Genomic DNA, 16602 nt, shown 5'->3' with positions numbered 1-16602 from the left:
TTTAAAATTAAGAATATAGTTTGATTATTTTACACTCTTCATTATATTGAGAGCATGGCAACCATTCATTTTAATGGGCATCTTATCACTTCACCTCTGAAAGTGATGCATGTCTGAGTGCAATATGTGTGAAAGAGTATGACTTCAAACAATTATGAGTTTCAAAACTTTATCAACCTCAATTTATGTTGATGCTGTTTCTGTGGAATGGAAATTCTTTGAAGGAGTTTCATCTATATTAAAGATCCTGAACTGTTTGACACTGGCTAGATAGAATCAAATAGTAATGACTGTGGAGAGAGCCAAAATGAAGGAGGATTATCTTAATGTTTAACCCATTTTTTTTTCCTTTAAACTCTGTGTCCTCATGACTACTAGGGAAAAGTATTGCTAAGCTCAGCAGACAATGAGCCTCCACCAGCATGAAAGCTACGGATGTTATATCATCTGAAATCTATATAAACAAGTTCCCTGGTCTGCTGTAACCTGTGTAGCTAATGCCCCTACCAAAATATTTGGTGTGTTTATAATTTTTTTAAAGACCATAAAAGCTTTGTATTCACTTCCATGACAAAACTTGTCATTCAAGGTAATTTGATCTTCCTAGGCCAGGATCAGACATACTCAGTTCAGAATAAACTATTTTCTGGTAAGTCAAAATTATTATTTTAGGGACACTTTTTAAAAATGCATTTTAATTCCTGCTTAGTGAATAAGTACACAGTGTTTTGTATGTTGAGTTTAACAATTTATAGTCTAATATTAAAATGAATCCAATGAAGAGATGTTTCTTAATGTATTTTTGATATATATGTCTTGTTAATGAGAGAAGACACAAAAGTGATATTAATAATGAACTGCAACCTAACAACATTTCTCTACATAAATTTGAACAGCCAGAAATGTCTTCTTTAGATGTGAAAGAAACAACATGAAAAAGAAATAACTCATGTTTCTAGAATGAAAAGCAACTTGTCTATTTTAACAAGCAATATATTTTATAGATTTAAATTTGGGTTTTAAATGATGTTCAAAATTTGCAATTATTAAAGGTTAAAAAGTGCTAAAAGGTAGTACTAGGACTCACTCTGCTTTTGTTTGCTTAATGCCTCTTTGCCATAATTCATTTATTGTTCTGATTTTCAGTGTGATTCTATTTAGAGAAAAATATATGAGAAGTGATTAGGTCTTAAAGGGTCTTCCCTCCTGAATGGGATGAAGGCCTTTATGAAAGAGGCTTGACACAGAGTTTGACCTTTTTACCCTTCTTTCTGCCTTCCCTTGGTTTGAGGACACAGTGATACCAACCCACAAAGGATACAGAAACAAGGTGTCAACATGGAAGCTAAAACTGAATCCTTATTAGACAATTAAATTACTGGTTTCTTTATTATGGATAATAAAGAACTGTGAGAAACAAACTGATATTATTTATACATTACACAATTTCAGGTATTTTGTGATAGTAGCTCTCTCATTCATAGCCCTGCTGGGCAAGGGCAGTGGAGTAGGTTGTAGACAGGCCAAAGAAAACACCCAGAGACAGAATGGTGAGCATATAATTTATAGGAGAAAGTCTACGGGAGATCAGAGACTGCTCTAAGAAGAGTTCCGTGGCAACAGGTGGACAGCACCTCTGTCCCTCACAGTGCATTGCCAAGCAGTAGCAGCTCTTCCTCATGGTTCTTTGTCCAGTGGCAGCTGACGGGACAAGTGCCACATGTTCATTCCAACGTTCCCTCAGTTTTCTGCTCACCCCAACTCAGAGAGCAGTTTTATATATTAGGCTGCAGAAGCAGTGGCATCATCAGCATCAGCTTGCTTAGCCCGCTTATATGACCAGCATTCCAAGGAACAACTGTCCTGGCACATGTTCAAGAAAGTAGTTTTTTACAGATAATGCTAACTTCCCTAGTTCCCACTGTTTATAAGAAAGAGCTAGTGTCCTTAAAGATAATATGTACCTGAATATTCCAGTCCAGACTTACATTCATTGTTCCTCTTGGCTAGGTTCTTAGGAAAAGAAAGGGACATTCAGGGACAAGGTGGTTTACGATCCCCATTTGCTTCAGGGATGATATGGTAGGACAAATGAATGAAGAAATTTCCAAAACTTCAGTAGTCATAAAATTAGGAATGTTGTTAAAAAAAAATCCAGGATTCTGTAGTTCCTTAGGGATGAATTCATATGCTGAGTTCAACATGCTCACAGTAAGAAAAACAATGGATCTTTTGGAATTATGTTTCTGTTGGTAACAGCAAGATCTAAATAAATCACTAGAAGAAAAATCACATCTTATAAATGCAAATGAATGGAAACTGATACTTTCCTTACAAATAACAGATTAGTTACTGCTAGTGTAGTTCTCAATAGCTTTGTCCTTCCATAGATTTAATTGAAAAAAATTAGTAACTTTAAATATCACCTAATTACTCATGTAGTGCTGCCTGATAGTCAGAAAAAGTTTTTCAATTTTGTGCACGCACATGTGCACTTAGTGAAATAAAAATCTTTGATGTCAAATAATATACTATTTATTAAAGTATCATTTGTTTTAGTCATACAGTAAAATACAGTACTTTTACTATAGGGAAAATAATAGAAAAGATTTTTGTCACAATCACAGCTGAAGAGGGTGGTAACCATTTTATTGACTACTCTCTTAAGTTGTTCTCCTTCCTAGGAATGTGATTACTCTTTCCTTGGTCTGTAGAGATTACTCATTACTGAAGTGTGAATGTCATTCTGACTCTGAAAATTCAGGATCTTTTAAATTTACATATAAAATCTGAGGATAGAGAATATTGAGAGAAATGATGGGGAGAACCCACAGAGCTGTTTTACTTAGACTAGACTGTTCCACTTCTCCAGGGTATAGGTATATACCAGCATAAAGGATTTCTTAGTTAATTTTACAGAAGTTCTGTTGAAAGAAAACAGAAGGTGAAAGTGTGCTGTACCTTTGATATAAAGCATGAGCACTCCTGAGATCATTTTTTTTCAAGGAAAATGATCAAATACTTTTCTCATTGTTCCAAACAAGGATTTTCTTGAAGGAAAAAAAAAAAAGGAAAACAGTAAGTCATGTTAACAACAAAAACATAAGCATTGAAAAGTAAAGTAAAAACTAATGAGAATTTAAAAATTAAGACACATATTTAGAAAATTTGTATAGGTAGTGTAAGGCCCCCCAAAAGGAAACCCCAACTCTGTCCCATGGATCGACGGCAACCCCAATCAACCGCAGGAGGCATCACTTGATGCAAACCGCAAGAGGTGTTTATTCCTGCGCGCTGGGACCCGACTCGTGACTCACACAGAAGTCCAGGAGTCGAGTCCCTAGCAGAAAATCTTGTAGGTTTATAAAGGCAGAGAACACACATCGGGAGGGGTCGCACATGAAAGGGGGAAAAAGGGGAAAAAAAGGAAAAAAGGGGAACAAAGCTGCCGGGAAATTTCAAAGGGGGTCTGGGTTTGCTGATAACATACAACATGTTTCACAATGTTTTACAACAGGGTGTAGATTCTGGTCAATAGTTTCTGGTAATCCTACTGTTTGAGCACTATCTGGCTATCTGGCTCAATTTACTCTTTTACTCTCTGTTTGGGGCTGATTCCTGGAACAGCTTTAAGGGCTTTGTTCCCGTCACTAGGAGGGAGACCTTAGGGAATTGAGATAAAACAGACAGCTTAAAAAAAAATGTCCATTCTTTCAGTAGAATAAGATGTTTTAGAACTATATTGCCCCACAGTTGCTTAGGAAAATAGCTGCCTGTTATTAGGAGTGCATCCTATTCAAAGAGGAGTGATTAAAATAAGTGCACACCAGGATTCTGATTCAACAAATGTCTTTATGAATAGTATGTCCAATATCTTTCCAAATTGTTACAATTGGGATACCAATGCCCTAAAGGACTCCAAGAGAAGACTAGGGCTTGTGGATTAGCTGGATTACTATGAGATATTGTGAAGGAAGAAAATATCAGATTTTGTTGGAAGAAAATATACTAGATAGAAACCTAGATAACTATGGTCTTAATCTTTTCTGAGAAATAAATACTGCCACATTACTATCAAAATAATACTGTATTTTCGAAAAATGTCCAAATTTTCATCTGAACTGATAAATGTATATAATATACATGAACACAAAATGAAAATCCATGGGGTAGAAATTAAACAGCCATTTAAGAATCTGCTTCATGAATGAAAGTCTAAATAAACTTTTTATTTTTATTGATTGACATCATACCAAAAATTTTCATTAATTTTTGGGTTATGTCAATATTTACCTATTGTACTCAAGGTCTCAATATCTTGATATGTACTGAGATTTAATTATTTTGCATAGACAGTGAATTGATGAGGTTTCACTTTATTTACCATACTACTTCCCATTCCTCTTCTTTCTCAACAACCACATTTAATCCTTGTCTTAAAACCACCATCAAATCTCATACCAACTACAATATGCTAATATTTCTCTTTCCTTTTCTGATTTTTCTCCCTTTTATGTATTTGATTTGCTGTTCATCATACCCCTTCCAATTTATCAACTCTCTGAATTCCTCCTTTATATCAGCTATCATATAGAATATAAAAAGCACTAAAATGTACCTTCAAAAATAGAAGAAAACTAATAATGTTGACCTCCCCCTCTGAAACAAAGTGCATTTAAAGATATTTTCCAAGGGCAATTGACACAAATTAGAACCTTTAGTAAGATTACACAGGAATATATCACTGGCTGATGGAGCATGGTAATAAAAGATACTTATGAGAAAACAATTCACAAATATTAATAAGCTGAAATAAGTGAACATTTTATAAACTTCCTTTTTGAATTTTTAAAAATTCTTATTGGTTCTTTTTAGTTCTATATGACAGTAGAATATTTTTGGACATATTGTACATACATACATGGAGTGTATTTTAATTTTTATCTAATTGCTCTAAACTCCTTCAAGTAAGTATTAACCATAGTTGATAGATAATGAATTTCTCATTGATTCTTGAGCTTGTACAGTTCATGTTTTAATGGAAACTTGAAATCCAAGTTTACTTTATATTAGCACTTTTTAATTTTAAAGATTATTTCAATTTTAAATTGTGGTAAAATATACACGACATAACATTTAGCTTCCCAATTTTTTTTGTGTGTGTACACTTTAGTGGCATTAAGTAGATTCCCCTTTTTGTGCAACCATTAACTCCTTGCAGCAGCAGAAATCTTTTGATCTTCAGAAAATGAAATTCTGAACCCATTAAACAACAAATTCACATTTCCTTCATATCCAACACAAAGCAACAGTATTCTACTTTTTATCTCTACAAATTTTACTGCCCTAGATAAGTCTTATACAAAATTAAATACTGCATGATTTCACTATATGTTAATCATAATGTCTTCAAGCTTCATCCAATGACAGCATGTGTAAGAATTCATAATGTTTTTCTCATGCATTAATCCTGTTTCCATTGAAGTTTTCCTCAGTCATAAAAAGATAAAATTATGTAAATTACTGGTAAAAGGATAGAACTGAACAACATTATGCTAAGTGAAATGAGCCAGAATCAGAAGTAAAGGGTAGGATGGTTTCTAACATGCAGAATGAAAGAGAGAGAGACAGAATAAAAAAGGGAAATTTCATAAAAATAGAAGTGATATCTATAGAATAAAGAGGATCAAGAGGGAGGAAGGCAGACAAGGCATGGAGAATTACTGGGGAAGGAAATCTACAAAACTATATGCTACATTTATGTATAAATTTGTCAAAATGAATCACACACATGTACACACATATACATAAAGCATTAACTAAATAACTAACAATAAATAGAAAAGATATCAGTGAAAGAGCAAGTGAATGTGGGAAGGCATGAGAGAATGGGAAGCTACTAGGAAATGAGACTAATAAAATTATGTTATGTGCATGAATGAATATGGTGTACTGAATCTTACCAATAAGTATAATTGCAGTGCCCCAATAATAAATTTGTTTCCAATGAGAAAACTGGTATGTATTTATTTATTTAATCTTAAATTGAAAGATAACACGTACAATTTCATTATGGATAACATGATGTTTGAAGTACATTCCACAGTGAAATGGTTAAATCTATGAAATCCATTTGATAACAAAAAAAGGATGTTATTTCCAACCTATAACAAGGTATTTTATTGGATATTTTTAATTATGCATAATGATAAGATTAATTTGGACATAGTTATAAAAGCATGGAATATAATTTGTTCTAATTCAGTTCCTTAAGTACTTAATTCAGTACTTTCCCTTTCCTTCCTCTTCTCCCTCCCCTGTTCCCTTTTCTCTAGTCTACTGAGGTTTCTGCTATTTACTCATAGTTTTTATTTTAAAATTAGTGTATTGTGAATATAACTATGGTATACTCATATGTGTATGAAAAGATGATATAATTTAAAGTTATAAATCAAAAATCATGAGTAATTCAAAATTTCAAGCTAAATTTACATGTGTGTAAAATGGAAAATGTGATGTATAGTGAACCATAACCAGGGACTCAAAGCAATGGCAATATGAAAGAATTTGTGTGCTACAGAAGATAAAAACTTAGAGGACTTTAAATGTTCACATTATGTATAATCTTGACTTTGAGACTAAATTATTACTGTGTTACTATTTAATATTACTACTATTGCATTACATGAAAAAGTTCCTGGAGAGAAAAATAAACAATTGACAGAGTAAAGACACATTCTACAGAATGAAGATAATCTTTGCCAACTAGGCACCTTATTAGAAATTAATACCCATACAATGGAATTCAAACAACTCAATAGTGAGAAAAAAACAAAAACAAAGACAAAACAAAACAAAAAACCTAACACCTCCTTTTAAAAAATGAACAAAGAATCTGAAAGGTCATTTCTGAAGAGAAGACATACAAACTGCCAAAAGGTAAACAATAACAGCAAAAAATGCTCCACATCACTAAATATCATGGAAATTAAACATTGTTTTTTAATAAACTTACAATATGATCCATCAATCCCACTGCAAGGACTATAGCCAAAGAAAATGAAATTATTATGCTAAAGAAGTATCCTTACCACATTTGTTGCACAATAGCCATGATATGGAGTGGATGAAGAAACTAGAGTCTGTATATACTGTAGAATGCTCTTCAGTTATGACAAAGAAGGACATTCTGTCATCTGCAAAAACAGATGGAAATTGAAACATCATATTAGGTAGAATAAGTCATCCACAGAAACACAACAGATGCTATGAGAAACACCACCCTAAGAGTGCCTAATTTTCTGCCACCCTTTAAAAAACTCCAGAATCTAGTGCAAATGGTCAGCAGAATGAAGAAATAATCAACTTGGTCAGACCAAGATTAATAGGGTCCAAGGACAACTGACAGATGAGATGAAGGAAAAGCAAAAGCAAGCATTGAATAGAGAAAGGTAAAGGGTCCCCTACTTATGTTCCACAGAAGCAACAACTCTCTGATCTTGGAAACATTAGGGTAGTTGACTCAATAACAGTTAGGAATCTGTGAATAGTTTGAAGAGTTCAAGGGAGGGTTTTAAATATGGAGGAAGAAATGACCCCATGCCAAAATACAGGATGGATAAAGAAAGAAAGAGTGAGATTTTAAGGATCCTAAGGCTACCAAATGAATGAGGTGAGCAGTCTGGGTGATGATGAGAGTCATCACAAAGTTTGTGGAGATGTAGGGTGGTACAAAAGAAGGCATCCAGTAGAGGCTGGAGTCTAGGATCAGTCCACGGGCAGAGAGAACAATGGTGAAAGAGACATGAGAGAGGAAGTAGGTCCTCATGGAGGAGGAGGAAAATAGGAGTACCTCTCTGAAGAACAAAAATGAAGTTGCATGGAAATGTGGTCTTGTATACACAATATGGCAGAAAAAGGCCACAACAAAAGTGAAAGCAAATCTTTAAGGGCAGCCAGAGATGGGATTTGACCTGCTATGAGGCTGGCCAGATAACATTTTGGCTTCCCAAACTCATGCCATTTTCTGTGTCAGCCTGAGTTGCTATAGCTGCCACACAGAGGAACCACCCTCTCGTTGTTCCCTGTCGGGCAACAAGGTCCAATGTACCTCCTCAGGGCCTGCCTGAGGAGAATATGGGGTGAGCAGGATGATGAGTGTCAGAGGCAAAGGAAACACACCAGAGCCGGGAGGTCTGTCAGCAAATGAGGCACAGCAGGAATCTCATTTATTGAGGAAATCACACAGCTTTTATGTAGGGTGGGGGCTAGACGGGAACCAATCAGCTTAAAGGTCAGCAAGGCATGCAGGGGTTTCACGCAGGTGAGAGTCCCATAGGACTACATGGCAAGCTCGAGCTGATTACATTCACTAAACTGCTGTTAACCAATCCCTGACGGTGGTCCGATTGATCGTCATTAACTATTGAAACCGCCTTTGAGGCCTTGCTTCATCTTACTCACTCGACAGGGAGTAAGGAGTCAGCCTGAGTTAGTTAACGTGTCATTAGTCCCAACACCCTCTGATATGTTACTGAGTGATGTCACTCTTCATTTCTGCTCTTCCTGAAAGATTTCAGTCAAGAGACAAAGAATAAGCATGAAGTCTATTTAATGAAATGTAAATACATTCCATGTGGACTGGGCCACTTCCCAGAAAGAAAGCAAACCAGGTTTTCCACATGGGAGGTTTTCATTTTGGTCTGGGAACTTCCCTTTTCACATATTATGTGTTTGGTGCAGTTACTGTGGTTTTCACACCAAGGCTTAGTGTGCCTGCACTAGTTCCACAATGTTGGAAACTTCCTATCACTACCTAAATGAAACCTGTGGGTGTTTAAAAGCATAATATAAATTACAATGAATCAGAGGATACCCAAATGGCAGTGCCTAATTTTCTCTGCATTTTTCAAGTTGGGAAGTCCCTGAAGCTGGTAATTCCTGGTTCTTCCTGTTTAAGAAGGAGGTGGGTTTATGGGTAGGATTTCTATCACCTGAGGTGGAGTTATTTTTTTCATCGTTAAAGATGGAGTGGGCCCCATTTTTCCTTCTTCCGTCTACTGTTCATGTCAACCGGCCTACTTATTCTAACACGAAGAGTAGAATTCAAGTGATACTTAAAAATTTCAGAATAATTCTTAATGTTTTCACAATAAAAAGGTGAAATGAAAAATCTGTGTCTCTGTTCCTCTCTCTCAACACACACTATGTAAGTTAAATGTGTAGATGACATTATGATCTAGTGCTGGGGCATGGTGGCCCACCTCTGTAATCCCAGTGACTCAGGAGACTGAGGTGGGAGGATCTCAGATTTGAACCCAGTCTTGCTAACTTAGTGAGACCCTGTATCAAAATAAAAAAAGAAGGAGCTGTGACTGTAGTTCAGTGACAAATCACTAAGATTCAATCTCAGTACTGAAATAAAAATGTAAAAATTACGAATATAATGCAGGATTGCATTATTTGGAAAAACAAGTTCAATTTTATCAAATAGCAGGTAACCACATGTACGAAGTGATTATATATTTTCCATATTATGCATTTACTAAGTATTTCTACTCATTTTCCTCTGTTTCAAATTCATTCTGTATCCCATAATGTACCATTTGTCGGAAGAGAAAATAATAAAAAATTCAGTTATAGGATTTTTTTTTTTCCTGATTCATGAATCAGTGCAGTTTCTATTATTAAAAAAATAGAATGAGAGTTCTCCCTGGACAAATGCAGAACCCAGGGCTGCATAAATAGGGGACAACGACAGATCAATAGGAAATGTCAGGTTGCTCTTTTGGTGAGTGTTAAATAGAAGGAAACATTTCTATTATGTTGCCTCATATAGACTGGAATCACTTCTTTGTATTTCAGGATAGATCTGCTTACCTAATGTTTCAGTCTGATTATGTGGCTTTTAGTGTGAGTGACTGCACTTTGGTCTGTTCTGGTATGTTGGGACCAAGCAGGTGCTCATTTTATAGAACAAGCTGGCAACAGTGGGGATATTGCTGCCAAACCATGACCTCACAGGAAGAAGTAATATTTGAAAGCAAAAAGAAAGAGCAAGAGTATTTCCGTGCACAAGGTCACGTCCAAGAACTCTGGTTAAGCAACATTGACTGAGAAGAAGCTAAGGAAACATGACCCAAACTAGCTGTGCTCTATTCTCCAAATCTTAAATGGTAACTCTTCTCAGCTAAACCCAACCAGAAGTCAGAAATCAATGAATCCTATTGATTCACCCTGTAGGAGTACAGCACAGAATAGAAAGTATTTAACAAAAAGTATGAGAGGCTCTTGCTTTGAAATGAGCACCTGCTTGGTCCTATATATATATATACATATATATATATATATATATATATATATATATATATAAACTTAATATTTGTACTCCTAAATCCTTCTTACACCTTTGTGGATGCTTTCTTTGTAAAATGGTCTTCAATATCCCAGTTACAATGTGCCATCAATTTTCTGCTGGGACCATGACTGACTAAACTTTGCAACACACACTGAAGATCATATTCTGCAGGATGGTTTTAAATTTTTTTTTTTGCCGTGCTGGGGATTGAACCTAGGGCCTTGTGCTTGCGAGGCAGGCACTCTACCAACTGAGCTATCTCCCCAGCCTGGTTTTAAATTTTATCTTATTTTGGGGTGTTCTTTGTATTTCATTGACTTATTTTAAATCATGGCAAAATATATATATTTGCCATGTGTGTTATGTATTTTGACATTCACTGTGCAATGCCTAATTATCTCATGGATTACATCACTTAGTTGTGATTTTTGTGGTAGGAACACTTTACATTCACTTTCTTAGCATTTTTCAGGAGTTGATCTGCTATTAACAATATTTATCATGTCAATGTGTAAATCTATCTTTCAAATATAGCTGAAATTTTGTATCCTTCACATGTCCTCAACCCTATCAAACCACCACATCACTGGGTAGCTGGCATTTTACTGTCTACTTTTATGAGATCAACTTTTTTAAGTTTGACATCTCGGTGATCTCATGCAGTACTTTTTTCTATGAATGGCTTATTTTACCTAATATGATATCTCACTGTTGATAGGAACAAAACAATACTGCAAAACCAGTGTAAGCATACTAGGCATTGGTGCTGAAACCACAGTAACTGCACCAAAAAAATATTGCACAAGGAGGGAAGTATGCAGGCCAAATATGAAATCTTCTATGTGGAAAACCCCAGGCCATTTTCTCTCTGGGAAGTAGATCTTACTTTCATTTCAATTTTAAAACTCTTTCTGATTATTTGATTTGATCTCTTGACCAAAATCTTTCTCAAGAAAATGGAAACTGAGAAATGATATAACCCTGTAACAACTGAAAGTTTTTACTTTTTATTGACCCAAAGAATTTTTGAGCCACTTTACTCTTCTAACTAAAAATAATTAAATATTATGTGACACATCTAAGAATCAATGAAGTAGAATATTCAATATTTTCTTGTTTAAATTTCCCAGAAGCATTTTTTCATAAAGTTTATTTTTAGCATATACTGTTTATACCATTTATTTATTCATTTATTATTAATTGCATCTTATTCAAAATTAGTGTTTCATATGTTGAGAAATCATATGTGTTTATTTAGAGCACATGTAATAAAGATACTTGCTCTGACCTCAGTTTAGTAGTAACTAATTTTATGTAAAAAGCATTTCCATAGAGATCTCTGTCCCTGGGAACTTGCTCTGCTAATTCATCTGGGATAAACATAAGTGAAAGCCTTCTTTGAAAACTGTCCAAGAGTCTGAAAGAAAGCATACAAATAGCATGCCCCAAAGCATTACATACTGAGCTAGGTTTTTTCCCCCTCTCTTTTGTACCCTATATTAACTAAAACACTAATGGTTCGGAAACTGAGTCTAAATGTACACTATACTTTTCTGGTCTATTTCTAAAAGTTTGAAATATTTAAATGTATCCCCTTCACTATTCTTTTTTATTGAAGAATATCTATAAAAAAATAAGGTGAGTAAAAACGCTGTTTTATGGACCATGTATTTGGAATGTGTGTAGAACCTAGTGCTAATGTGCATATGAAAGATAGGGTATATCTCATTTCTGGTACCCTTTTCTAAACTTTGGAAATACCTAGGTCAGTGGCTCTAGGAACAACTAGATTTGACTTTATAATTAATTTCTCTCACTCTCTCATTTTAACTAACATTAAAAGCATTTACATTTCATAGTGAATATTCTTGAAAGATACACTCGATTGAGGAATGAAGTCTTCATTCAATTATGTGAATATAAAACATGAATCACTTTTTCTTATTATATGGTCAAAATTTCATTGATTCACTTCTCCACACTTTTCAGTGAAAATGACTTTGATTCCTGCTTGTGATTTTTTTTTCCTCCTTGTAAAACTAAAAAATGTTGTTAGTGTAGATAAGATACTACATGTGATAAATCTAAAGTATGAATAAGATACATTAGTCTGAAAATGTAAGGGAGATGCAAAGAAAATTTTAACACAGAGTCTGGCAATTTATCAAATTGACTTCCAACATTCATGGGTATATAATTACTGTGTGATGAATTAGGAATGGAAAATCACTGCAAGTAAAAGGTCCAAATGGCAGACGGAATCCAAAAGATAATGAAAGGTGAGCAGGACATGGACAGCATGAGATCTAAGGCTAATTTTAAAAGTTTAACTATATTTCTGAGTAAATGAAATTGATTAGTCACACTTTCTTTAGTATCTTTAAGGAGATACCAGAGAAATGAAGAGACTATGAGCAATCACCATTCACATCTTCTACTTTGAAGATGAAAGACAGAAACAAAGTTCTAAATAAAATTTAATGAATTTTCTCAAAGTATAGTCTCACTGAGAGTTAGATGTAATTAATTAGAAAAAATAATCTGAAAGATCAAATCTATAATTATTGTTTATAAAACTGAAGTTCAGTTCAGGGCAGAAAAAATATAAAAATGTGAATCTTGCCTGAGGTGATTGATATGACAGTTACCCCAATGTGATCACAACACGTACGCATGTATTGAAATGTCACACTGTAACCCATATATATATATAAGTATGCCTATACAATAACTATGCCTATTAAAATAAAAATGTTAATTCTTTTCAACATTTATGAAAAAAAAATGAATGTAAATATATCCAATAGAGAGAAATTGAGTCTTATAGTGCAACTATTTAATAAACATGTTTTGGAAATTGTTAACAATCTAAATAATTCTGACCATGCTCCTTTCATATTCAATATATGACATAGAGTTTTATCTGAATAACAACTTGGACAAGGATAATTTCTAAATTCTCTGTGCAGATATAACACTTGCATAACATCAAACTCAAAGTGTAGGTGAAACACATTCCAAAATATATTCATTCTAAATTAATCATCCTTTCTTTGAAATGTTGAAACTGAGTTCATCATCTCAACATCTCACTATCTTATTTATGGCATTTGTTGTCCGTTAATATTCAAAACTCCCAGTTAGTAGCACACTTTAAGAATGAATAACAGGGGGCTGGGGAGATAGTTCAGCTGGTAGAGTGCTTGCCTTGTAAGCACAAGGCCCTGAGTTCGATCCCCAGTACAAAAAGAATGAATAACAGTGTCCTGAAGTGGGGATACTAACATTTCCTTTGTTATAGGGCATAAAAAGTGATACTAAGTGATTTAATGTGTGTAATAAGTGCATCGAAATTTTTGGCATAAAGACCTCACAGGATTAGTTGGAATTATTATGATTTTATTTTAGTATAATTTTACACTAAAAAGCATTTAATCAAGGGACAACATTCATATGTTGACTCTGAGGACTTTTGTATGACAGTACAAAGGATGGCTTTGAGGGTTTAATGAAACAATATGAAAACTGTGTCTTTTATCCCTAAAAATATAATTGGATAACCTTGCCACACAGGGAAAGAAAGAGTAACCCAGAAAGATATTCTGTCTTAACTCCACATCTGAACCTTTCCCATCTTACAGAAGGTCAAATTTATGAAATATGCCTCACCACTAAAGCAAAGAACAATGGAAATTAAAACCTTCATTACCTTATTTATCTTTCTCAAAATGCTGCTTTACTCAACTAATGAAATTTGTTATTATCAGTATGACTTTTAACTGTGAAACAAAAAAATACCAATGTCCTGAAAATGTAAAATTGCTGTTGAATCTGAATAAGTCGTTGGACCTATACTGGGATATTGATTTTTCTCCTGATGGCTGTCATATAAAGTTCCATAATATATTTATAACTATATACAATCAACTGATCACTGATAATTGTCTAAACTCTCATATTGGAGTAGGATGATAATCTCACTTTATAATGGAAAATTCTTATGAAAGCATATACTAAAAAACCTTTAGCTTAAAAGACCAAATTCCCCAAAGTTATAACAAAATATTAGTATAATATATAATAGTTATATAAGAAAGTGGTACATGAATAAACAAATTTTTAAACAATAGGAAATCTAGCTTCACTGCCTCAATTTATCATTCAGGAAAGTAATATTAAAAGTGTTTGAACTTGCTCAATTCTGAAGAGCTAAGAAACAAGTTTTTCAACCCAAAGTCTTATTCCTATCTCTGGAAGTATTATGATTTATGAACTACCTACTTAGTTGGATATGAATATATTGATGATTTCCATAGGTTCAGATTTTCTCCTCCTTCCACAATGTCTGCAATCTCAATACTTTTAGTATTTCTAATATTTCTGTAATGCCTTGTAGCAGTTCGTCTGAAAATCTTCTGATTCCAGCATCCCTTGACACACCTCATTCATCAGACATTTGGATGGGGGGAGCTATAATGTAAACAAACTCCCCTACTGATTTTCATGCCAGTAAAAGTTTTTGTTTTAGATGTTCTTAAACACAGTTGCTTCAACTTTTAATTTATTCCTCATTGCAACACAAAGAAACAGGTAGTTTGGCTTATTATACAAAGTGGAAGTTTTGTGTCAGAATGATTATGAAACATGCTGAAGGTGGCTGCTTTTAATTTATACTGTCATGAAAGGAATTTGGTCACCTAATGCCAGATCATTTATGTTAATTATTCCACAAGTTTTGCATCCCATCTATCATTTTTTAAGTTCAATGCATAATTATGTTTTATCATTCTTTATTACCACTTTTTTTTTTTTTTTTTTTTTTTTTTTTTTTTTTTTTGTAAATTCCTTCCCATAGGAGAAATAAGGAGAAGAGAATGATGATGATTAATGAAAGCCACCCTGGAGAGTTCATCCTAGTAGGCTTTACTGATCATCCTTGGCTAGAACTTCCTCTATTTGTTATTATTTTCATAATATACTCCATGGCCATGATGGGAAACATTGCAATCATCCTGGTGTCCACGTTAGATCCCAGTCTCCACAGTCCCATGTATTTCTTCCTCACCAACCTCTCTTTTCTGGACATCTGTTTAACCACCAGCATTGTGCCTCAGATGCTGTTTAACCTGGGAAGCTCTAAGAAGACCATCAGCTATGTGGGGTGTGTAATTCAGGTTTATTTTTTCAGCACCATGGGAGCCACAGAATGTCTTCTTCTGGCTCTCATGTCTTTTGACCGCTATGTGGCCATCTGCAGACCTCTGCACTACAACCTCATCATGAATCAGCGTATCTGTATCCTATTAGTGTCTATTATGTGGATGAGTGGAATTACTTATGGCGTTTTTGAGATCACTCTCACATTGCAGTTGCCACTGTGTGGCAACAATAAACTGAATCACTTCTTTTGTGAGATTCCAGTTCTGATAAAGACTGCTTGTGGGGAAAAAGAAGCTAATGAGCTCTCCCTCTCTGTGGTGTGCATTTTTATAGTAGCCATTCCTCTGTGTTTAATTCTTGCCTCCTATGCTAGTATTGGACATGCCATACTTAGGATAAAATCTTCTGAAGGAAGGAAAAAGGCCTTAGGCACATGTTCATCCCATCTCATTGTAGTTTTCTTATTTTATGGCCCAGTCATTAGCATGTACCTTCAGCCCCCCTCTTCTATCTCAAGAGACCAGCCCAAGTTCATGGCTCTCTTCTATGCAGTAGTGATTCCTACACTCAACCCCTTCATCTACACCCTGAGGAATAAGGATGTAAAAGGGTCATTAAGTAAGCTGGTGAGGAGTGTTTTCAGTTCCAAGTGATGCTGGGAGACATCAAATTATTTAAAAGTTAGAATTGGGGTATATGGGTTTCCTTATTAACTCATTCCTATTAGGCAATATTATGTTCCATTTTCTTGTTCCAAACTAGTAATATTTATAACATTCTTTGTAATTATGTAAAGAAAAATTAAAATCAGTTAATATGTACTTGCATGGGCACTTTAATTGTGGAAACATATTAAAATAGTTCTATTCTGGGATATTCAGAGTGAAATAGTAACTTTGTAATTTTAAAATAACAAAATAAATTATAATATACATTGATTCGATTAATGATAATGATAATGATAGCATTGCTGCCATTCTTCAATGGGTTCCTATTAGTTCACCTGAGAAACGATTTCATCATGCTCCTTGAGATTTGCTGATGTGTGGGCATAACCTGGCAAGCCTACTCATTCTGTGTCATTC

At 34.4% G+C, this 16602-nt stretch overlaps 1 protein-coding gene across 1 annotated transcript; it reads left to right on the top strand.

The window, feature by feature from the left end:
• Positions 1-15231: 15231 nt before the first annotated feature.
• Positions 15232-16170, top strand: LOC306666668 (olfactory receptor 2B11-like; the record flags this gene model as incomplete). The annotated part of the gene is made up of 1 exon (XM_079148891.1): positions 15232-16170. One exon carries the CDS (start codon positions 15232-15234, stop codon positions 16168-16170), a length of 939 nt encoding a protein of 312 aa, XP_079005017.1.
• Positions 16171-16602: the final 432 nt, after the last annotated feature.

The sequence above is a fragment of the Sciurus vulgaris genome (genome assembly GCF_902686455.1).
Source record: "Sciurus vulgaris genome assembly, chromosome: 7".
Classification (NCBI taxonomy): domain Eukaryota; kingdom Metazoa; phylum Chordata; class Mammalia; order Rodentia; family Sciuridae; genus Sciurus; species Sciurus vulgaris.
The sequence above is the reverse complement of the archived record's forward strand: the minus strand, read 5'-3'. Positions and strand labels throughout refer to the sequence as shown.